Here is a 24,160-nt window from a genome sequence, read left to right as displayed (position 1 = left end):
CTGCCCTTTTTGCCCCGACGAGACCACGAGTTGCCCCCCACAAGCGGCTCTCCGGCATGGCCATGGCCCCAGAGGCACACAAACCAATCTTGGAACTATGCAGCTTTTGGCAGAAATCTCTCCAGACTTAATTAAAATAAATATCAGAAATATCAGAAATCCAAAATTGTGCGGCCCCTATTGCGTCTGTGCGACATCATATGGTCTACATAACCAGCAATAGAAAACAAATTATTTCACGATGCCTTTTCAGCAGGTTTGATTGTTGGGAGAAAATTCCAAATACTAATGATGCATATTTTGTCGAAATAATAAATGTAATCAAAGTAGAGAGAGAGTCAAGTGGAAATCATCTGCCTCACAGGCATGGGGAGGGGTGGGATGGGGGGTATATTGGGGTTCTTGGTGGTGGAAATATGCACTGGTGAAAGGATGGGTGTTGGATCACTGTATGACCAAGACTTAAACCTGAAACCTTTTAACTGTTCTCAGGGTGATTCAATAAATAAATTTTAAAAAAAGATCTCCTGCCATCATTTCTTCTAGTCTTTTCAAAACTACAATAGAATTGTACAATTGGCCTATGCCTAACTTATTTCTAGGCTTCTACAGAATCTTTTAAGTACCTTTTAAGCTGCCCTTCTACTATCTTTTCTTGTTATTGTAGCTACATGAGGAGGGGAGGGGACTCCCAAATGATGCTCAGGGACCCAAGGGACACTCCATATGAAATGCAGCCAAATATGTGAGCTGGTTCAGTTCTAGGGCTCTGTAGTGGGGAACTGCTCAAGCCTAGAGGTAGTGATAGTGAGCACCACCCCGATAATACTCCAGGTCTACACTCAGCAGTGCGGTGGTCTATGCAGTGCCTAGAATCAGAACTTGGGAGTCTCCCTTGCATGAGCTCTGGCCTTCTGAGCTTGCTCCCCAGATAATACAGGGTTTTCTGTTTTCCTTTTTTTGGCTTTTTGGGTCATACTTGATGATGTTCATGGGGTTACTCCTGGATCTGTACTCAGGAATTACTCCTGAAGGAGCTCAGGGGACCCTATGGGATGCTGGGGATTGAACCCGAATCAGTCCCTGCAAGCAAATGCCCTACCTGCTATACTATCGCTCCAGTCTCCAGTTACATTTTTGGAAGAAAAATTGTGTATGCTTAATGGCCTTTCCTGCTCCCAGTCACGGCTTCCCTGACAGGCCACTCACTTTCCCCTTCCTCTTTCCTGTCACCATCCCAGGATCTCCTCCTGATAAAGACTTAAGAGACATGGGATCTTACTCAGGATGCGAACCTATCCTCAGACGTAGTTTGGGAAACCAGTAAACCAGTACCTCGATCTAAAAATGAAGAAAATTCGAGGTCCAGGCTCACACTGCTTTCTCTGTTCCCAGGGTTGCTCTCCCGTTTTCCCTGGGGACACCTTCCTGAGCCCCTCCCCTCACTGGTCCTCTGTGAGCAGAGGGCTTCTGGGCAGCAGCTTATTTTGGAGGAATATTTTGATGCAAGAGAGGGAGGGAGAGGATAGAAATATCTTTTAAAAAGACTTCTGTTTTGAGAATGTTTTGAATTTAAGTATCATTGCTCTGTGAAGTAGCTTTGCCTCTGGGTCATAAGTGTGTTAACGAGATATGAACCCCAACCAACACACATGTGCATGGTGGACCATGATCCCCTACCAACATACACACATATGTAGGGTGGAACATGAACTCCTATCAACACACATGTGTATGATGAGAACATGATGCCCCTCTAACACACATGTATGATGGGACCATTAATCTCTACTAATACACATGTACAATGGAAGCATAAACCAACACACATGTATATGATGGAACATGAACCCCTGTCAACAAACACGTGTATGATAGAACATGAAGCCCCTCTAACACACATGTATGACTGGACCGTGAATCCCTCCCAATGCATGTGCCTGATGGAAGCAAAAAAGCCCTTACCAACACACATGTGTAGGATGGGAACATGAACCCTTACCAACACACATGTATATGATGGACACACACACACACACACACACACAGTGTCACGGGTCACAGTCTTCACTCACTCACAGGCTCACCTTCCTGACATCCTGACACCCAGCCTGGCCCTGACCCCATCCGGAGATGCGTTTCACTGAACATCCTCCGCAGGCACCTGGGGGGGTGGGGGAGTGCGAGCGGGGGGTGCACGGGGTTCCCGGCAGCCAGAGGCGGGCGTGAGGCCCCTCCCGCCGCCCCCCGCGGGCTCGCTCGGGCCTCCCGGGGCTGCGGGCCGGCTCCCGCGCTCGGCGCACCTGACCGGCGGGCGGGGCGGGGCGCGGGGCTGACGTGGCGGCGGCTGGCGGCGGCCGTGCAGCCTCCCGGGCGCGGGCGGGCGGGAGGGATGGGGGCGAGCGCGGCGGCCGCCTAGGGCGCCCGGGACCAGCAGCCGCGGCGTCCGCCTTCCCGGCCGGGCCTCGCCCAGCGCAGCCTCCGCCCCGGCGGCCGGGCCCCCGCGGAGGGCAAGATGGAAGAGATCCTGAGGAAGCTGCAGAAGGAAGCGTCGGGGAGCAAGTACAAAGCCATCAAGGAGAGCAGCACCTGGGCCCTGGGTAAGCGCGCGCCGCCGCACCTGCTCGCCGCCGCGGGAGGCCGCGCGTCCCCGGGGCTGGCGGCGGGTGGCGCGGACCCAGGAGTTGACTCGGCGCCGGGATGCGCGACCCGAGCCTCTGGCTTCGGGCGGTGACAGCCGCCCCGCTTCTCCTCGCTTGCCATCTCTTTGCAAACCCGACCCTCCCTGAGAACCGCTGCCTTCGGTTCTGGCCGGCCCGGCGCTCCGGGTCTCCGGCTCCATGGGCTGGGGTCACCCCCCACCCCAACCCCCCTCCGTCTCGGAGTTGGCAGCCCCAGCTGGGGAGAACCACCCAGGGAGGGGTCTGCTTTGGTGGCACCGTGGGTTAGAGGGAAGTTACCCCCATCACCCAATGCTGGCGAGTGCCGCCGGGCAGGGAGAGAGGATTTCATTAGATTTTTTTTTTTTTCCCCAGAGGCCAGCCTGTTAAATGTTAGCTTACGTGGTGGTTGCCTCTGAAAAAATAAACACACAGAGGGATTGTATTACCGCTGCTCCTGGGATGTGCTTCGCCTTTCAGACAGGTGGGATTCTAGATCCCCGAGCGGTGCGAGCCTTTGCAAGAAGTTGCAGGTGGCGAATTTGTGTTTGCCCATCAGGCTCAGGTGGCACAACATCACCTCGGAGCAAGCGGAAAGGCGAGAAAATTGGGCAGGAACTGGGGCGAGCGAAAGGGTCCTGGAGGGAGTTTGGGAGACAGGGATGCCTTCCGTGGAAGGAAATTCAGGGAGCGAGGGAGTGGGGAGGGGGGGACCAGGCAGCTTGGTTGGCGGTGGCTGGCCTTGCTCAAGCCTGCAATTGATTTCCCAGTTGCAGCTCAATTAAACCGTTTCCCGTATCCAGAAAACAATCGGCACTTGTGACGCCGTATTGTATGGGGGGGGGGGGGGGACTAGACAGAGATGAGTGCCAATATTATTGACACCAAATGTAGAATTCTGGTGGCGTTTGGGGGATTCCCTTAATATTTAAATGTTTAGATGTGCAATCCCAGTAACATTCTTTTTTTTTAATACCTGTGAATATCCTCCTAAAATTACCTCAAATATAGTCTAAGAAGTTTATCTTGTAGGTTGAACCAGAACGTGATCATTTAATTTTACTGTCAAACAAAAATGGACTAGATAAATAAGTGAGCAGTGAGGCCCTTAAAGCTACAGTACTGTTTTTGCATTGCTATTGTCATTCAGCAGAGCCCTTGAGAGCTGGGTTCTAATGAAGGGTCACAGCTGGCTGAGTAACATAATAAAGCAGGGCCTGACTCCACTCTGAACAGGCCATTCCTTGTGTGCATGATTCTTTTTCTTCTTCTCTTTTTTTCTTTCTGTAAATTAAGCAGATTTAGATAACAAGGAGGAGAGTAAGCTGGTATTTTTCAGGGCTCAGTTTTGACACTCAGCCTCTTGGGGCTGAGTCTAGGTCCTTAAAGCTGCTCCAGAAAGCCAGAGCTTAAAAAAAAAAAAATCAGAGCTGTGTTGAACCAGGCCTCCCAGGCTGATTGTTAGGGAAAATGTGATTCATCTTCCAGTACCTTCTCTACTTACCAAGAGGATGATGGGCTTGAAATAGTTAATACTAATGCAGGGCAGTTATTGTATGGTTAAATCTAGAACCAAGAAAATAGACCACAGAAGAGTGGGTTAGGAATTGGGGAGGATTGCTGTCAACTGGTGGGGTTTTTGTAAGAGATTTGATGTGAAGACTGTGTTAGCTGTGGGGCCATCTCTCTCTCTCTCTCTCTCTCTCTCTCTCTCTCTCTCTCTCTCTTTCTCTCTCCCCCCACTTTTTTGTTACTACTTGGTGAGTATTTAGGAAGACCTCCCATTAACTGAACAGCAGGAATATGAGAATAAAGGAAATGCCTCCTTCCACTAAGGAGTTTGTTGGAAGAGCTCATCAGAAGGACTCTGTACCAAAGGAGACAGTTTCCTCGATTTCCCACATCAGTCCTTTCCCACTGTTTCATCACTGTTTTTACTCTTCATCCATCACACCTCTCCCCACTGTGATTTCCTTACAGAGTGGAATTTCCTTTGAACAGCTTTAGAAACTTGCCTCAGTCTCCTTTCTTATAACTGCACCCACTCCAGCCTTCAACCTTCTAGTACTATCTTCCTGGAACATGCAGTGAACTCCTCCCTGCTTTTGCTCATGCTAATCCTTCTGCCAGGAATTTCCTTTCCAGGTTCCCAAGGTTCAACTGAGAATCACAGCTTCCCCTGAGCCCCTCAGTTGAATTATTTGTTCCTCTGGGTGCAGGGCCCTACTGTCGTGACTCCACGAGCATCTTCTGCTTTGGTCATAGTTGCTTGTCGCTCTAAAAAAATGACTTTCTGGAGCAGCATCATTGAGACCTGAGGCACAAGCATGAATTCAGGCTGACTTATGCAAAAGGGAATCTAGTCACTCTGTTAATGGAACCCTTCCCCCCCCCATCCCCCTGAAAGACTCATTGTGGATTGTGTTTGGTTCCAGTATGAAACATCCTTTCCAGTACTTAGTTCTTTTGTAGAGTGATGGGCATGCTCTGCATGAGAAGGATAGCAAGAGACATCCACACTTAGGCCAGCTCAAGAAAGGAGTCATCTCTCGATTATGCCATCATGGGGAGAGAGGAGCTTCTATACTTGGTGCATCTTAAAGGAAGGGACACTTAGAGGAGAAAGAGGCTGATGGCGAGCGCATCCTTGGAAAGTGGATCCATCTCCCATTCGTCTGTCAGAGGAGAGAGTGAGTAATGTGTCAGAATCACCTTCAGGTTCTTCCTCCTTGAGACCTCACTCACGACCTTAGTAGGTCTGTCTCATCATTCCTGCCTACTCCTTGATCGTACTTGTTCTCTCTGTGTCCTCATGAGCCACACATCTCTCCCCGAGCCAGTCTGGTCTTGATAAGCAATGCCATGGTCAGCAGTGCCATGACTTATCCAGCTTAGACCTGGACCACCAATCTCCTGAAAATCTCAGAGTCAGGGAAAGGATGGTTTCTTCCAAGTAAAAATTGCGTGCTGCCTTAGACAGTGGGAGAGTGAGTGCTGGGCAACCCAAACAACTAATGTTGGCTCTGTAGATGCAGCTTCTTCATCCCAGGAAGCTCCTTCATCCTTTATGCTTCCCTGGGGGCCCCCCTGCACCCGCACTCTGAGAGACAAATCTTCAATGCATAAATCAATACTTTGATGACTGATCTGAGTTGGAAGCGATATTATCTTTTTTTTCTATTTATACTTGTATGTGCTCATTTTAGAATATTGGAAAATGCTCGGGTAGCATAAAGACAAAAGTAAAATCACCCATGATTGTGCTACCCAGCTGTTGGAGTAATTCCCTCTGCTCAGGGATATGGCAGAAAATGGCAGAAGATCGGAGTATTTTTTGTTTCGTTAATTTGTTTGTTATTTTAACTTGAGGGTTTTCTTCTGCGCTATCAAAAAAAATGCTTCTTGGAAAATCAGGTTTCCTAACAACTGTCTTAACTGACAAGAAATACAGTTTTCCTTTAGTTTGGGTGAGCTAGGTTGCAGGATCTTATTAGTCAGTGAGGAAATGGTCTGAGGAGGAAACTGAAAATAACTTGGGAGGGGCCAGGGCGAGCCTGAAACAATAGCCGGCTGCTGTCTTTAGGAACTGCAGGGCTGGAGGCCCTTGAGCTGGGCATGGCAGGATGGGATGGGAATGGCAGAGCAGAACCACCACAGGGGAAGGAACCAGCTGTTCTAATTTACACACTTCGCACATTCTACATGCATTGGGGAAGGTAAGTGGAAACAATTTGGAAAACGAAGGAGAGGAGAAAGTTAAGAGGCCAGAACAATAAACAATGGGGAAGGTTTTTTTTTTGTTTTTTTTTTGTTTTTTGTCCCAGCACCCTCCTTCCCTCTCTCTTTCCACCTGCTTTTCCTTTCAGCCACAGTTTCTGACCTCTCATAGCCAACTGCTTGTTAGTACAGCGGGTCAGGTAGCACCTTGCATGCAGCCAAATTGGGTTCAATTCCTGGCACCCCTAAGGTTCTTTAGGCCCTGCCAGGAGTGATCCCTGAGCACAGAGCCAGGAGTAAGCCCTGAGCACTAACCCAAAAAGCAAAAAATAAAAGCGGGGGAGGAGTTTGTGGTGACAGTGCTCCCATCCTTCTCATCATCTTGCTGTCACTGACTTTCTCATTATCTTATTTATTGAGGGATAATAGCACATATAGTCCCCAATCCTAGCAGCCCTGCTCTCATCCTCGTCTCACACATCTTTGTGGTCACCCTGGATGTAGGTAGCCATCGCTGTAGCCCAGGTACCACACCCAGACCTCACATTTCTTAGCTGCTCTCTTTTCCAGGTCCAACTCCTTTCCCCAGAATACTTGAGTTTCTGGTACATAAGATAAAGGAGGAGGCCCTATTTTTTCCCACTTCCCACCCTCCCGGAGTTGGACACAGGCATGCCCACAGCTTTAGATTCGTTGCAGAAAATGCGCACATTTTTATATGCTCTGACAGCCACGTCTCCAAGCAGCTGCCTATTCGGCACGGAGCAGACCCTCAGGTAGGGGCCCTTTGACTGTACGTTTCAAGGGAAGACATAACACCAAATAACGTTTGCAGACACAAGATATAGCCTGAAAAGGAGTCAACCTGTGGGCAGCTCAGGATATAGGCCAGACCCTGTCCAGAAGAGATCCCAGCATTAAAAGTTCTCCTTGAAGAGAGAGAACAAAAGGGAGTGCCCTGCCACAGAGGCAGGGTGGGATGGGGGATGGGGGTGGGTGGAATACTGGGAGCATTGGAGGTGGAGAATGGGCACTGATGGAGGGATGGGTACTCGATCATTGTATAACTGAAACCCAAGCACAAAAATTTGTAAGTCTACAACTGTACCTCATGGTGTTTCACTAATAAAAATAAAATAAAATAAATAAATAAATAAAAGTCCTCCTTGACCAAAACACCATAATTTTGACCCTTCACCCAAACTAAGGGAGTTTGGAAAAATAAACAAATAAAACCATATCATTAACTTCCCCAAGCAACTTACTTCAGGAGTTCCTTGCAGCCCAATTAAATTTGTGAAATCTTTCTCTCCTCTGTGAGCACTCCATTTGGGAGCTGCCTGCAGCCCAAATCTGGGTGCAGAATTTTTCTCCTTCCTTTTCCAGAACTCCTTTCTGAGGCTGCCTTTATTATTTTTTTGAGGGTGTGAAGTTTTCTTTATGTTCATGACTCCTCTCTCTCAGGAAAAGCCTGCATTTTTCTTAGAATTAGTCTCCAACTGCCCCCATCCACCCATCACTACCACCAAAACCGCTGCACACATACATAAAGAAACTAACTTGTTTTAATATTTGTCTTCTCCTAAAATTCTTTTCTGCTGCAAAGACAAGAAACCTGGAACTTGGATGGAGGTTGGGACTGACTTTTCCTGGGTAGAGCCTGACAGTGCCTCGACCTGAACACCTCAGCTCCCAGAAATCCATACCGGGGCTTATTTAGGTGCAATAGAGTAAGGGGGTCTCAGGGGCAGTGAGGCTGGCAGGAGGCTCTGTCACGACAGTGTTTCTGTCATGCAGGAACTCAAGCAGATTTTACCAGTCCTGACTTCTCCAGGCGCAAGGACCCACCAACAGCCTCCTGGTGAGCTAGCAGGAGTGAAGTCGCTCGTCTGATGGGGTTCCCTCCCCTGTGCACTTGACCAACAGGAGCACCTCTCCTTGGATGTTATGTGCTCATTATAGCTACTCAAAGACTTCCTCGCTCTTGACCCTTTCTTCTAGTTCTCTCGGCTTTTTTTTTTAAGGAGTATTACACTTCAGGAGGCAAATAGAGAATCTTCCATCTCATGAGGAAAGCCTCCATGGTTTCACTGTTCAGTGGCAAATGCTCCCATTTGAAGCTTACTTGGGCACTGCCCTTGGGTACTGACTGCTGGACTCTACAGCCAGGGGATTCGGTGACTCACCTGTTGACTCTCAGCCAACCAGGCCAGCGGCTCAATGTACGCAGTCAAGGGTGCCAAACCATCTGTAGTCTAAGGGCCATCTAAGGGCCATCAGGGTCTTACCAGGGATGCTGGAGGCTTCTAGGGCTACACCCTGTGACACTTAGTGGGGCCATATAGTGCTAGAGATGGAACCAGGGTTGGGAATAGCTCCCTGGCTTCTGGGTCACTTTTAGGCTAATCTCAGTCCTTTCATCTCTTTTCTTGGCCCTTTGACCACACAGCACTATCTTACCTATCTGATCTTTTTATTTTGCTCATTTCTTGCTTTCACCTATTGTTTTGCCCCATTAACCACAGCAGTCCCAGATTTCTATTGCCATATTTTGGCCTGTTCTTGCCTCTGAGTCTCATGGATCCTTTTGGTATCTATTGTTCCTCTGGTCTCTCAGTAGAGTTAAGAGGCATGTTTCTTTTTTCTTAGTGAAAATGGTTCATATTGAAAGAGCTTGTTGACATTAATCAATGAGGAGCGAAGTCAATGAAGTTTGAGATGAAAAGAGATAAGTTGGAGCTTGTGATACTGTGATTTATAATAAACTTGATCTTCATCAGTATTCCTAACAGAGATTCTAAAACCTTTGCAATCTCTTAAGTGATGAAAGTGATAACATGACAAGTATCATTTGTTACATTAATTAGGTGGCCTATGGCCCTACCCTGTGGTTGAGATTGGTTTTAGGAGAACCAACTTTATGATTAGAGGGTTGGCATTCTGCATTTCTCCCCTTGATAAAAAGGGGGGAAGGGAGAGGGGTTTAAGATTGAGTTTAATTACTGATAGACAATGTCTTGCCTTCATCAGTCATACATTGTAATACATTGTAATAAAGCTTTTATCAAAAACCCCCAAATAAATGGGCTGGAGTGATAGCATAGCGGTAGGGCGTTCGCCTTACACGCGGCCAACATGGCCGACCCGAGTTCGATTCCTCCGCCCCTCTTGGAGAGCCCGGCAAGCTACCGAGAGTATTCGATATGCCAGACACAGTAACAACAAAGTCTCCAATGGAGACGTTACTGGGCCCGCTCAAGCAAATCGACGATCAACGGGAGGGCCTTTACCTTTACCTTTACCCCAAATAAGGGCTGGAGTGATAGTACAGCGGGTAGGGCTTTTGCCTTGCACACAGCCGACCCCGATTCGATTCCCAGCATCCCATATGGTCCCCCAAGCACTACCAGGACTAATTCTTGAGTGCAAAGCCAGGACTAACCCCTATGCATTGCCAACTGTGACCCAAAAAGCAAAACCAAACAAACAAACAAAAAACAAAAAACAAACAAAAAACAAAAAACAAAAACTAAAAAACAAAAACTAAAAATGTGGTTCAGAGAATTCCTGGATTGGTGAGCACATGGAGATCTGGGGAGAATTATAGCTCAGAGAGCATGGAAGCTCTTGGTCCTTTCCCCGTACTTGGCCTTACATGTCTTTTCTACCTGGCTGCTCCTGAATTACGTTCTTTTATGATAAACTCGGACTCTACTGAGTAAAATATTTAAGTTCCATGAACTAATTTAGCAAATTAGTGGAATCCAAAGAAGAGGTCCTGGGAACTTCCAACCTGTGACAGGTGGGACAGAAACTCATGTGATAATCTGGGTTTGAGATGCCAGCCTGGACTGGCATCTGAAATAGGGAGATCCAGATTTTCATGACTGAAGCCTTGACCTGGGGGGTTGTAAAACTGTGGGAGTTAAATTGTAGGGCACCCATTTGGGTGTTAGGAAATTGCCTGTTTGTGTGTTTCATATGGTGAATCACCTCTACTACCCACCCCATACACATGCAGAGACACACTGAAATTATAGGTAGATCCTTAGAATTATGGAGATAGAACAGTGTTTGGGCAAGAGAATAGTGAGCTTTTCATCATTGGCACAGTTGTAGATAGCAATGTTGAGAACAACCCACAGCTGTGATAACATACTCAACTTCCAGATTGGAATAATAAGATTTGGGGGATGTTTTCCAGTCAGTGTCCCTGACATATAGTAATCTACTATGTCATAAATATGAGAATAATGAGATGTACTAGTACTAGTACTTGGGAACTTAAAAGGCTTTCAAAACGATCTTATTATTTACGGGTGTTAAAATGATACTTTCAAGAAAATAGCTTTCCTTCTCTGCTTTTATTGCAAGAATATGACATTTTAGCAAGTTGTGCATTTTAGTTTCTTGTAACTAGATTAAATCAGCATTCTAGTTCACTTTAGGAGTTTTACTATTTGTTCTTCATCTTTATAGAAAAATTCTTCCCAATTTTTAACCTTCCTGAGGAGTCAAAATCAAGGAAGGGGGGGTTTTGAATATAGACGAGTTGCAGACAGAAAATTGAGACTTGATCAATTTACAGTTACAGGAATTTCCAGGGGAAAAAAAGAAACCAACATACAATGCAGATTTTCAGTCTTTGCCTATTTCTAACTTCATAAATTTTTTTACAGAAACCCTGGGTGGTGTGGATACTATTGTCAAGATTCCGCCACACTTGCTGAGGTAAGGAGACTGGCACTGTATAGCACAAATGAAAACTGTCCACTGTGTTTTTTTTGGAAGCTCAAATAACCTCATCAGTTTATAGAATCTTTACTTGCTGATCGATGATGTCTGTGGTATCAGTGAAGGGGGATATTTTATGAGTTAGCATGATAGAAACATGATTTCACTGATTTACACCTGTCTGTGACTTGTGTGAAGTTTGTGATGCAATCAGCTGTTGAAGTCAGATGTGGACAGTAAAATTGGTTAAGGAGAGAAATCACCAAAACCTTAACGAGGATATGGACAGATAAGGATATTCCTTTCTGGAAAACAATGGAATTGGGGGATGCAGTCTTACATCATGGGATTTAACCTCTCACTGGTCCCTGTATACCAGCTGACATTTGCAATCAGCACTGAGCCCTGGAACAAGAAGCTGTGTCCCCCATAGCCAGCTGCCACCAACTCCCAGCTTCCTGATTTTCTCCCACTCTCCGCACCAACATTTTTATAAGGGAAAAATACAAGCTTGCTGTGGAAAAGTTGGAGGGAATAAATAAGAAAGTTGCTTCTGATTATAAGGATAAAGTAAAGGTTAGCCCCTAACAACAAATAATATTGGCAGAATGCTGATTTTTTAAGAATTTTCTTGTTTCTCAAGTAGATTGAACAAGCATTATGTTTCTGTCTTTTAAAAAAAATCATTACCTCTCCTCTAATACCTGCTCCAGGTGGATGAATTATAAGAAAATTCATGTCTTAAACACTCCAGTATACTCTGGTGTGTATAAAGTTTCAAATGATAACCACTTTGTTGCCTAGACGGGGTATGTACCAGGTGGGGAACGAGAACACTTGGGAGAATGTGAAGACTCTCCCCAGTGGTATGACGGCACGAACAATATGAAGGAGACCATTTCCTGATACTCAAGTTCTATGGGTCCCTTTTCTTAAAACTGATTGTTTCCTTATCAGATTTTGTCACATCCCTTTTCCATCTCACCCTTTACCTTTTCTTTCCTCTCATCCACAAAGGAAAAGCTCAACTCATACCCATTCCACCTTCGGTCTTACTGCAATGTGTGGCTATGAGATGCAGAATTCTCTTGCCACCAACAAAGAACTATGAAAACATAAGTGTTAAAGGGAATGACTCTAATTCCAGGCCATGCACTTTTGGCAGGTTAATTTTTGCTCCTTGGTTTTCAGCTAAAATGAAAGAGAACCGATCCAATTAAAAGACTTCAGGCAAAAGATTTTTAATTAGTCTCTTTCATCCTCTTCTTTATATAAACAAGGTTTATCCTGTGACCATCTACACAACTGAAAGTAAAAGTAAGGAACTGATACTAAATCCCATCCTATGATCACAACAGACATTATCCAGCTTTAGGTATTTGAATTAATTGTGGAGAAAAAAAAGAGTCCTATCCATTTCTTTATAATTGCATTTCCAATAAAGTTCTCCTTTCCATGTTAACTATATTAACATTCTTATAAATAATTATTAATGGTGTTTTGGATCAATTGTGTGCATTAATGCTGATAGTTCAAACGAGAGGAAAATTGAACACTTTTAAACCTTACGGCTGCCAGAAATTAGAAAAAAATCTGTTCATTTTATTGCAGAGAAATATAATAGGAAGATTAATAAAAGCCTCTCAAGCATTAAAACACAGAGAAAATTCTGTAGAAGAAATGAAATGGATGTATGCGTTCAAGAAAAACAAAGAACAATGCAGCATATTTTACTGCTAAAAAAGAGTGTCACATATTTTTGGGATGGGTGAAGGTGTGTGGTATTTAGATTTCACTAGGTACATCTAGATGTGTGCTATAGTTTAGTTAAAATGTTAAGCAATTCCAATATGCCAGAGTGTATCTCTTTGTAACTAAAATTATGGTGAAGTATAAAATGTACCTTAAAATGTGTGATAAGCACAACTGAAAAAATTTGGAAGCTGTCTATGTGAGGTAAAAGGTTGTTTTGTGATCCAACGGATGGATAAGCCTACAACAATTTTGTTTTGTTTTGGACTCACACCCAGCAGTGCTCAGGACTTACACCTACTTCACTGTTCAGAGATCATTTCTGGCCCGGCTCAGGGGACCGTGTATGGTGCTGGGGATTGAACAGGGTTGGTGTATCAAGCAAGCGTCCTACCTACTGAACGATTTCTCTAGTCCGCTAGGCTCTTTAAGGTTGTGGGTCTGTTCTGTGGTAGAAGTCTGCCTGCAGTGTTAGGGAATGAGACCAGAAGGGGCTCCTGGTCTGCTTACTGACTGAGAATGTCCATCAAGAGACAACTGATATTTCCCACCTTGTGTGTGTTTGTGTGTAAATCAGTATACTGTTAATGGACTTGAGGGCATATATTTCATTCTCTGTTTGGGCATTTAATTTTACTCTCATTCATGGTCTTGGAATTAACCCCAGGGTTAGTTAACCATTAGAACAACCTAGGAAAGTTGTATAACTCATGGAAGGTAGACACACAATTGATGGGAGGGATTTCAGATATGGATGTGTGGATAAGTAGACAGGTGTATTTTACGTAGCTTCATCAGTATTAGAAATAGAATTCAGAGTGTTTATCCTAATGATAAAGCATACATTCCTGTCTATCAAGGACACGTGCTATTGAATTCTAGGTGTGCAGTTGTTCAATAGAGCACCGTTGTATAGAGAACTGAGCCATCGGATTGAGACATAACAGCCACAAACTTTGACTCAGAGGTTTTGTATGCTGAAGGAGGTGCAGGAAGACAATTGGAGAACTCTAGTATGCGGTAGCAAGCACAAACTTATGCAGAATTTTATATATTAGAAAGTTTTCCTTTGTGTTATTGCTATTGATGAAAACCTTGAAAGCTTTTGCATTGTATCAGAAAAATTATCATGAAAATTAAAACATAATAGAGTCAATAAACCCAATTGTCATTTCATTCTATTATTAGGGAGGTGATATAAAGAGATTTAAAGTAATGGCCTTCCCTATGTCAGTCACTTCCTTCTGTCGGTCCTTCCATTCTCTGATTCATCTTCCTGGCATTTTAAACCTATATCACACCTTCTTAATCTTGTTATTTTATTATCCATGGGATCTTTGAGAAACTTCTCAGAAAAGATCTGGTCCCCTGAGCACCACCAGGAGTGATCCTAATTAGAGCTAGGAGTAACTTCCAAGTACTACAGGGTGTCACCACAAAACCAACACCCCCCCCAAATCTAGGCATTTTATAAATATTTGCTCTTAAGAATTTGAAAATATTATTTTCTGCCATTAATATTTAGTATATAAGAAACAGATTCCTAAATCATTTCTTACATTCTCCTGATTTTTTAAATTCAGATTATTCCCATTTCTGCAGCATAATCACCTAGAAGTAATTATTTTCAGAGTTTTTAAAATTATTGGCTTTGGAAGGCGTTATTAAAATCTCAAAACTGTTGCAATGTTTTCTTTTTCCTTTACCATTGATTGCTTTTTATGTTAGATAGATTAGCATTCTGATAATTACAAATGTTATTTTGGTCAATAGTGTATATTAACAGTGATATTGAAATTGGAAGAAAACAAAAAACCTTAAAAGACCTAAGGTTGTGTTATTATTGTGTGTTATTTTCCCATTAATCACTCCTTCACACACATCATTCATGCATGTGACATGAATGATTATGGTGACACTAGTGACTGGATTCAGTCACAATAAGACATTCTAGGGGAGAAGCCCCAATAACACATTTTTAATGGAATTAAGGGGTGGTTGGAGACATTGCTTATTTTTGTCTTGGGCTCTTGGAGCAAATAGCCACTCTGACTATTGATATGATGGGCAGTTATCCAACAGAGATAGGGACTGATGCAGACTGTCTTGGAGAGCTTCAAGGTCAAGGATGGAAAAAGGCCAGAACCTTTTAGGAAAAAAATGTTCTATATTATTAAGTCACTTGATCACTTGACATCCCGTTACTCATTGATGTGCTCAAGCAGGTGCCAGTAATGTCTCCATTTGTCCCTCTTGAGTGCTAGTGTAGCCCAATGGAGTCTGCTCGCTCCAGGAACACGAAGAACCTCATTCAGGGTCTTGATGAAGAAGTCTGACCATCTTGTAGGTGGGTGGCCACACGATCTTTTGACGCCCCATGAAATCCAATCGGTAATGGCTCTAGTCCAGCAGTCATCTCCAAACCTCATTACGTGTCCAGCCCATCTGATTTTTGACGCCTTGGCAAACGAGAGAGCATCCCCAATTCTCGATCATTGACGAAGGTCAGAACTCTGGATTTCTTCTTTCACTTGAGTAAAGTGTGATACTCCAAGCATAGCTCTTTCAATTCCTCTTTGGAAGACCCAAATAGCATTCTCATCCTGTTTTTGTAGGGCCTAGGTCTCTGATACTATCTCAGAGATATTATTAAGTAGCTATGCGAAAATCTTTCTGCTTTTCTATACTCATTCTTACTTTTGGTTTGCGGGGGGAGTGTTAAGTTTTAAGTGTCTCCTATGAGAACCTTGTATCTTCATAGTTTGCACCTTTTTCCATTCTTCACATGCGTCACAGTTTTCCATGTGTCTTCGCAGAGTTGAGTAAAGACTGTGGATTAGTGGGCTGTCATGGTCTCCCTGTCCTCAAGAAGCCATCGAGGGCTAAGGAGATGGCTTGGAGTGTTCATGTTTATAACAAAGGGCTGGAGTGCATGCTTTGCATGTGAGAGCCCCAGGTTTGATCCCTGGCCCAGGCGTATTTTAGGGTTACCATTTGTGAGTCCTTATTTTACAAGTAAAGGCCACTGTCACTGTCCTCCCGTTGTTCATCGATTTTCTTGAGCGGGACCAGTAAGATCTTCATTTTGAGACTTTGTTGTTACTGTGTTTGGCATATTGAATACGTCGCAGGGAGCTACAAGCAAAGGTATCTTGCTATATTCTCTAGTAGAGACAGACAGACACCAAATCAAGTTGCCACACATAGTCACTGATGACATTGTTATTTGCCATTAGTTTTACAACCAAATGATAAATAAGATACAGAAGCTATGATAAGGTTTTACTAGTAATTAATAGCATGAAGTACTTAGTGTTCTCTGACATCCTTCTACTCTGTACTTTCACCTCCAATACCTCCTAACTTTTCCTCAGTGATTCTGGCAATAAGGTGAAAAAAAAAAACAGCCCGGTCATTTATGGAGTTTTCCATATTGTTGTGGGTTATTTTGGGGAGATGGAGAGTGGGACCACGCCTGACTGCTCAGAATCTATTCCTGGTCCTGTGCTCCGGAATCGTCCCAGGTGGTGCTCAGAGGATCACATGCAGTGCTGGGATTAAAGCCCGAGTTGGCGGTATACAAGGCAAATGCCTTAACCCCTTACTGTTATGATTTCTGTTACAAATTTTCAGAGCTGAGGTGTATGTCTTTTTGAGACCATTCTTGCCTCAGGAGAGAGCTGCTTCCTGGCTTATATCTGCCTGGAAGTTCCACATCTTCTGTACTACTTAAATTCGTATAAGTTGATGCATTTGATGACTTTTTGGTGTTAATATTGAATTTTTAAAAAGTAGCATTGTAAACATGGAACATTGTTGTAGCCACATTATTTACACTATATTTTTTTATTTTTTTAAATTTTTTATTGAATTACCATGAGATACAAAGCTTTCATGTTTGAGTTTCAGTCATACAATGATCAAACACCCATCCTTCTACCAGTGTGCATTCTCCATCACCAGTGTCCCCAGTATACCCCCCTTATCCCACCCCTCCCCTGCCTCTATGGAAGACAATTTATCCCATACTGTCTCTCTACTTTGGGGCATTATGGTTTGCAATATAGGTACTGAAAGGCTATCATATTTGGTCCTTTGTCTACTTTCAGCACACATCTCCCATCCATAACTATCCCTGCAACCATCATTGACTTAGTGATCCCTTCTCTATTCTGGCTGCCTTCTCCCCAGCTCATGAGGCAGGCTACCTACCATGGAACAATATTCCTGACCTTGTCTCTAATGTCCTTGGGTGACAGTCTCATATTATGTTATTGTTATGTTATTGTTACAAATGAGTGCAGTCATTCTGTGTCCCTCTCTTTCTGACTCATTTCACTTATCATATACTCTCCATGATCATCCACTTATAAGAAAAGTTCATGACTTCATCTTTCCTAATAGCTACATAGTATTCCATTGACTTACACTATACTTTTAAAACAGCATCAATAACTTGTTCATTTGGATTACGGTTTTTCAGTGCTTCTTTAAATTTTGCTTAACTCGTCCTATCCTGGTTTTGGTACTTGGACTCTAACCTGTTAAAAAGTTCTCACAGCTGCTTGGCTATCAGCACTTAAATCAAGCTTTGTTTTGTCTTGAGTAGAACATTAGCAGCATATTCCACTCAGGAACAATTCTGCCTTTTGTTTTTTTGCTTTTTAAATTTTTTTGACAAATGTATTGAAAACCTGCATGGAAAATGGAGTGATTTCTTCTGCTTTGTGGGGGCTGCCATCATTCGGGGGGGACAAGTAGGAAGTAGGGGAAGGACCTGACAGTAACTGCTCTCTGTACCAAACCTGTTCTACTTTGCAAATCCATCATGAGAAGGATGGGGAGTGTTGAAAGACTTGTCACCCACATTCTTCACCACCTCTACTGCCTCCTGGCCTACTATGCCACAACTTCTGACTAGTTAGAAAACATGCAACCAAAGTAAACATCCCCTCAAGCATTTTTGTCCTTTTGGGTGACCATTTAGAATGTGGGGGCTAAACATTTTTTAAAAACTAATTATAGTTTAGGGGACAGAGTGATAGTGCAGTGGGGAAAAAGCTTGCCTTGCATGGAACTAGCCTGGGTCCGATCCCTAGCTCCATACATGGTCTCCAAGTCCCCCCCCCAGGAGTGATCCCTGAGCACAGCGCCAGGAAGGAATAACCCCTGAGCACTGCTGGCTGTGTCCCCCCAGAATAACAACAAGAAAAATAATTTTGGTTTAGGTCACATGTCTACAATAATGTTAATGCTTATGGTTTTGATATACCTAATTCTGCACCTCACCATTTCAAAGTACCCAAGACCAATGTCCTTATATTACTTGTGGTCTGCCTCTCATTCTCCCCTACTTACTCTTCCTCTCCTCTGCCTAGTATTCTGAGTTTTTTTAAATTCTGGTCAAGGGTTTTTCATTGTTTGATATTGTCTGTTCCCTAAACCATAGATGAGTGAGATCATGTGTATTTATCTTTCTTCAAATTCTTTCTCCCAACCAAGGCTGTTTATAAGTCCCTTAGTCCCATGACTAGGTTTTACTAACAGTCCTTTACAATCCCTTCTCCTTCTTTCTGGGGTCACCTCATCAATTGAAATAGAACATAATTGTGAGTTCTTTCCCTTCTGCATACTACAGCTTAGAGCAGAAGAATAGGACAAGAATGTTTGGTTAGTGATTCAACTTTCTCTTTGATATGACTCCTTAGTATCAGGGCTACATTTTCTGAGCTGCTTTTCTATAAAAATTGTTTTTCAGAACATGTAGCCTTTTTCAGTTCCTCCTCCCCTTATCCTTAAAGACTGGGCTGAGGTTGGTAGAAGCCAGTTTTCTCCCCTTTGGGTCCTCACCATACATTAACAAAATTCTTCCAAGGCACTTATCCATCAAGTTGATTATTGTTTCAGCATTCTGTTCTTTGATTCTTTCCTCAATGAAACATTAATATTTACAAATAATTGGCCTTTGTATCCCCTCACTTAGTATCTTCAAAATGTTGCAGGATGAAACTGCCTCTCCAGATTTTGCATTCCTGCTCCCATGGAGACTCTGCCACCTTCTTGCTTCTTGTAAAACAAGAGCGTGTGGAAGAGCTTGTGCCAGAATGGATATTGGCAAGAGAACCTGTAGTATCTCATTGAGTAAAGAAGTAGATTCCAAAGTTGTGTTCAGAAACACAGCTTCCAGTTCATTGACGTTGTGAAGTAGTTGAAGTGGTTGAAGTTTCAGCTTGTGTAGTCTTAAATTACTAAATCCCAGAGCTGGAGCAGTAGAACAGTGGGTAGGGCATTTGCCTTGCATATGACCGACACGGGCTCGATTCCCAGCATCCCATATGGTCCCCTGAGCACTGCCAGGGGTAATTCCCTAAGTGCAGAAACAGGAATAACCCCTGTGCATCACCAGGTGTGACCCAAAAAGTCAAAAAAAAATTACTAAATCCTTTACTGTTTACTCAACTCTGATTAGTGTGATGTCTGTGTTTTGTCAGGGACAGGGAGCTGGGGGTGCTTGTGTTTAACGTACCATGTCAAGGAACACTGATCATAAAAATGAGTTTCTGCTCTCATTAGCTTCTCATAGACTCATAAGCTCACCAGGAAGAAGCACACTGCCTGCCTATCCCACCCCAGGATGAATTTGACTTGGAGTATTATGTTCAAAATATAATCCCAAAAGAACCTCCACTCCATTCTGCTCCAATCCAGGATTTTCCTTTTTATTTTTTCCCAGGTTAATTGCCCCAGAACTTATCTGGATGTAGATGACGAAAAATGCCACGACAGTCCTATAGCTAAAAGGCAACAATTGGAAGGGAATTTAAACAATTTTTTTTATTTTATAAGGTAGTTCACAATAATTGATTATATTTAATATTCAAACATCAATCCTACCACTGTTACACCTTCCCACCACCAAATTTGGGATGTTTCCATCTCAACCTCAATCCCTGTCCCAAAGCACAACCAAAATAATATATTTTGTATTGTCTGTTATGAAGAACCACTGAAAATGCTTACAAAAAAGTGTTCATATAGGAAACAGTGTGAATATTGTTCTATTTTGGCAGGAGCCATTAAGACATTCTTTAGGATATCACTAACACATTGTTAAAGGTTGAGTGATGTAGGCTTTTGTATATATATACATATATATGTATATATATGAAAATATGTATATATGTGTGTATATATATTTCCCTCTATGATTTGTTCCCTGCTATCTGAACCCCATCATATGTGGTACTTATAGAGAATGGGTAGGGAGTGTCTTATGTTGTGTCATGTGGCCACATTTGTGGCCATGTGGTCCAAGAATATATTCACTCATGCGTGAGACTCGGCCCGAGCATGTGGAGAGCAGCCTTGAGCATGGTGGCTGTTCGGTTCTGGAGGTGTTTGACTGCCAGGGCTGGTCCCTCTTGGGGGGGTAGGGTTCTCAGCCACCCCCTCTGGGGTGCCCCAAGTGAAAAAGTCTAGTGCGGAGTCTGGTGGCATGGCTATGGCAGTCTTCATGTTATGCTCCTAAAAGGGAATCTTGTTGGCATTACTTGGTGCCCTTTTGGGAACAGCTCAAAACATGACTTCAGCCATGGTTCAGCCAGTGTTTTGCTTACCTTCTCTATGATTTCAGAGTCACCCTTAAGCCTAGATACTTTTCTTCTGCCAGTTGTAGTTTCAAAAAGTCTCTAATAGCCCTTGTTCCCTTTTGTTCTTGCATATGTTCTCCCATCTTTCCTCAGCTCTAACTGAGCTTCTGCCCAGCCCATTGCTTCACTTTTTTCTGCCTGCCTGATCCACTTATTATATCACCTTATTATGTTCCTCTTTGCCTTCATTTGGGGGCAGGATGATCTTTTCTAAAGGGTGGGTCATATTCATCAGCATTTTATGCTTGGAGAGAATCATCCATAATTGCTTCCCATTCTTTGTCTAGCTTCATTTTAATTGCTTTCTGCAGCTTTTATCTATTTTAGTGCCCTAGCACTGTGCATTGAGCCCTGGAGAAAGTTCTGCGGGATGTGTGAATTTTTTGTTTGATTTTCACTTGAAGAAATATAAGTCAACTGAGAAGGACTGAGTGTAACTTAAAATGGATGAGTACTGCAGTGGTCTCTTGTATTGGGAGCAGGCACTTTTGCTCTTTTCATTGTAGCTTCTGCCTTTCTTCTGTTGTAGAGAAATGTGGAGCTACCTTCCTTGCTCTCTTCTTTGGAGGGTATTAGCTTACATGCAGTATAAGTTCTTCTGTTGAACCTTCCATACCATTCCAGGTGCTTTTGCAAGCATCAGTGCTTTTTCTAAAAGTAAACTCACCTTAAGTCATCATGTCTTGGTGGTCCTGCTTTTCCTCTCAGCTGACATTGCAGAGGCACACAAACATGTATCTGGGCTCGGTTGATCTTTTGCTAGTTCTGCACCAAAGAAGAGCAGAAGAGAATAATAGTGATATCAGATACATTTTTGGCATAATTTCGTCCTAAAAAGTTCTGATCTCAGGGAATCCCAAAAGAAATATGCCAAGAGACATTGGAACGTAGCTGGAGGTCAGTGGCTACCATTTCCAAGGTTAATGAATAAGGGCTTGCTGTGGAGTAGGTCTAATTGTTGTTGCATCCTGATATCAAGCTTGCTCTAAACAGGCAGTTAACAAATGCCTGTCTGCAACAAGAAAGTGCACTGTTAGAACTGAGGAGGTCGTACTTCATGTAAGAAATCAAGGTGAGGCTCTTATTTTTCCTTTTCCTTGATCTGCTGTGGAAGACAAAGAATATTATTGCCACCTGTCTTAACATGTACTGTATCTTAACTTAGAGACAACTACTTCTGCTTGTTACCTGTCAGCTAACTAGCAGTCCTAGTGGTTTTTATGTGTTCCAGTCCCTTTGATAAGGATGACCTACAATTAGCTCTCAATTACAAAGCTTCTCCTTCTTAATAGCCTTGGACCAAGAAGCACTTTTTAAATGATGCAGTCGATTAAAGAAGTGCATGCACTCTTAAGCAGTGATTGATATCTGTGTGTAGTGTTTGATATTTTAGGATGGGAGCACGCCTTATGATGAGTAGCTGATGTCTTTATTTTATTACACCTGGCCCTAAAGGGAAGTGTTAGAGAGAAATATGGTATTATTTTTTGAAAAGTGTAACAATTCAATTATGATTTTTTTTTGTTTTTTGGGTCACATCCAGTGATGCTCAGGGGTTACTCCTGGCTTTGCATTCATCACCCCTGGTGGTGCTTAGTGGGCCATATGGTATGCTGGGGATCGAACCTGGGTTGACCATGTGCAAGGCAAAAGCCCTACCCACTGTGCTATTGCTCTGGCCCCTGAATTTTCCTTTTTAGGCCTATTTTATTCCTTTCCAGTGGAAGGAAGGCAGGATTTTTTCTGGGGAGCTCTGGGGCGGGATGGGGTGCAGTGGATGAACTTTTTTCATTTGGCTTCACAGTTAAGCTATGCCATATCAGCAACTTAGGTCTAAATTTCATGGTTTAATTCCCAAAAATGCCTTCAAAAAATTGCTTATATTGGTGACTTCTGAAAAAGTTTCCTTCAAGACTTTCCGTCCATAGAAGGTATGCCACAGGGTCTACAATCCTTTGATTGATTTTTTTCCTGACACCGCATTTATGGAATATTTCATATTTTTATAAAATTCTATTTTACTGCATACTTCTCTGAGTTGAACTCTTTATAAGTCAGTAGGATTATGTGATCACACAATCCCTTGATGTACTTTTTTGGAATTAAGTTCAATAAATTTGACCCAGATCCCATTCCAAGTGCTCTGTGAATCTGATGCTTCTTAGCCTTATCAGTCACAGATTTCCTAAATTTGGGATATAGAAGAATCTAAGCTGACATTTTGAAATCTTTACTCACTGCCAGGAAAACTCCTACATGCTGTCCTTGAGGACCCAACCCTCATAAGCTCTTCTCTGAAGCAGGGGACTTCCCGAGGCTCAGAGTAAAAACTGTTAGACTTCAGAGTTCCCATCATACCCCATTGCAAATTAATTCCCATTCTCATGATCTAGCTGACACAGAAATTCAACTTTTCTTATTTCTAGCATTTGTGAGAGTTGAAGTACATAAAAAAAAGGACCTCACGTTTACATAGTAAACCATTGGATGAAAAAGCACCGTTACTGGAAAGATTCTTGGAAAAGCTTCTGTGTTTAGCCTCTGCTCATTCCTGAGCGCTACAGCTTAACTAATGTAGGAGTATGGATATATGATTACTTTCTATTGAAACAACTTTAAATGCTATTTACAAAGAGCCAGAGCTTTCCAGAGAGCGGATGGCCTATATTCAGACTGATGGGAGAGCCAGGAATAATTACAGCTACGGAAACTGGTGTATATGCAGAACTTTGCCAGGAAAAAGCCCTAAATTGACTTTTCTTTTTGTGCAGCAGAAGACTTTAAGATAAAAGAGACCAGGGTCTGAAATTGATGTGAATATCCACTGGGGAAACCTGAGTAATTATGTCATTAATTACTAACCCTTAACTCTCCACATTCCTGCTTACTCAGCTGAGAGAATCACTAAGCAGTAGCGTTTTCTAAGAAGATTAAGATGAGCGAACCTGCAGAATTTCTGAGGGTTCCTTTTTAGGCCTAAGTGAAAGGAGCGAATCTGGAATAGATCACGTTCTTGAGTGGGAGCAGACTGAGGCTCATTTTTAATTTAACGAAGTCTGGAGAGAAAAAGGGCTGTATTTCAAAGATGTGCTTCCCCTCTGCACAGTATCTTCCCCATTGCTCATTCTGTTTTATGAGCCCCATTTTATTGTTCTGTGTTTACGGGGAGAGAAATCCTGCACAGAGGAATTCTGTATGCCTGCTTCAGAGACCAGAGAAGAGGCGGAGCCAGGGGAAACTGGGTCCAGCTGTGCGTGGGGCGAGTGGGGGAGAGGAGGCCGAGGGGAGTAGACAGACAATCCAGCTGAGGGCTGAAAGGTGGGGTAGGTTGCTATGTCACTGTCACTGTCCTCCCATTGTTCATCGATTTCTCGAGCTGGCCCAGTAACGTCTCCATTGTGAGACTTCTTGTTACTGTGTTTGGCATATTGGGTACATCACGGGTAGTTTGCCAAGCTTTGCTGTGTGGGCGAGATACTCTCGGTTAGCTTGCTAGGCTCTCCGAGAGGGGCGGAGGAATCAAACCTGGGCCCACCAGGTTGGCCTCATGCAAAGCAAATGCTCTACCGGCTGTACTATCACGCAAGCAGGTAGGTTGCTGTATACATAGTGTGGTTTACAATTCTGTTAGTTGTAAGGTTTCATGTG

At 43.3% G+C, this 24,160-nt stretch overlaps 1 protein-coding gene across 1 annotated transcript in view; it reads left to right on the top strand.

Annotated features, from left to right (window-relative positions):
• Nucleotides 1-2,391: 2,391 nt before the first annotated feature.
• ARFGEF3 (ARFGEF family member 3) overlaps nucleotides 2,392-24,160 on the top strand; it is a 171,985-nt gene continuing 150,216 nt past the window's right edge. Inside the window, exons 1-2 of the mRNA XM_056125974.1 lie at nucleotides 2,392-2,600; nucleotides 11,057-11,108. Coding sequence (XP_055981949.1) covers nucleotides 2,516-2,600; nucleotides 11,057-11,108 — 137 coding nt within the window. The 5' untranslated portion in view covers nucleotides 2,392-2,515. The remainder of the gene's footprint in view (nucleotides 2,601-11,056; nucleotides 11,109-24,160) is intronic.

This window comes from Sorex fumeus, unplaced genomic scaffold, assembly GCF_029834395.1.
Source record: "Sorex fumeus unplaced genomic scaffold, SorFum_2.1 ptg000061l, whole genome shotgun sequence".
Taxonomy (NCBI): Eukaryota; Metazoa; Chordata; class Mammalia; order Eulipotyphla; family Soricidae; genus Sorex; species Sorex fumeus.
This window is presented reverse-complemented; position numbering and strand designations above follow the sequence as displayed.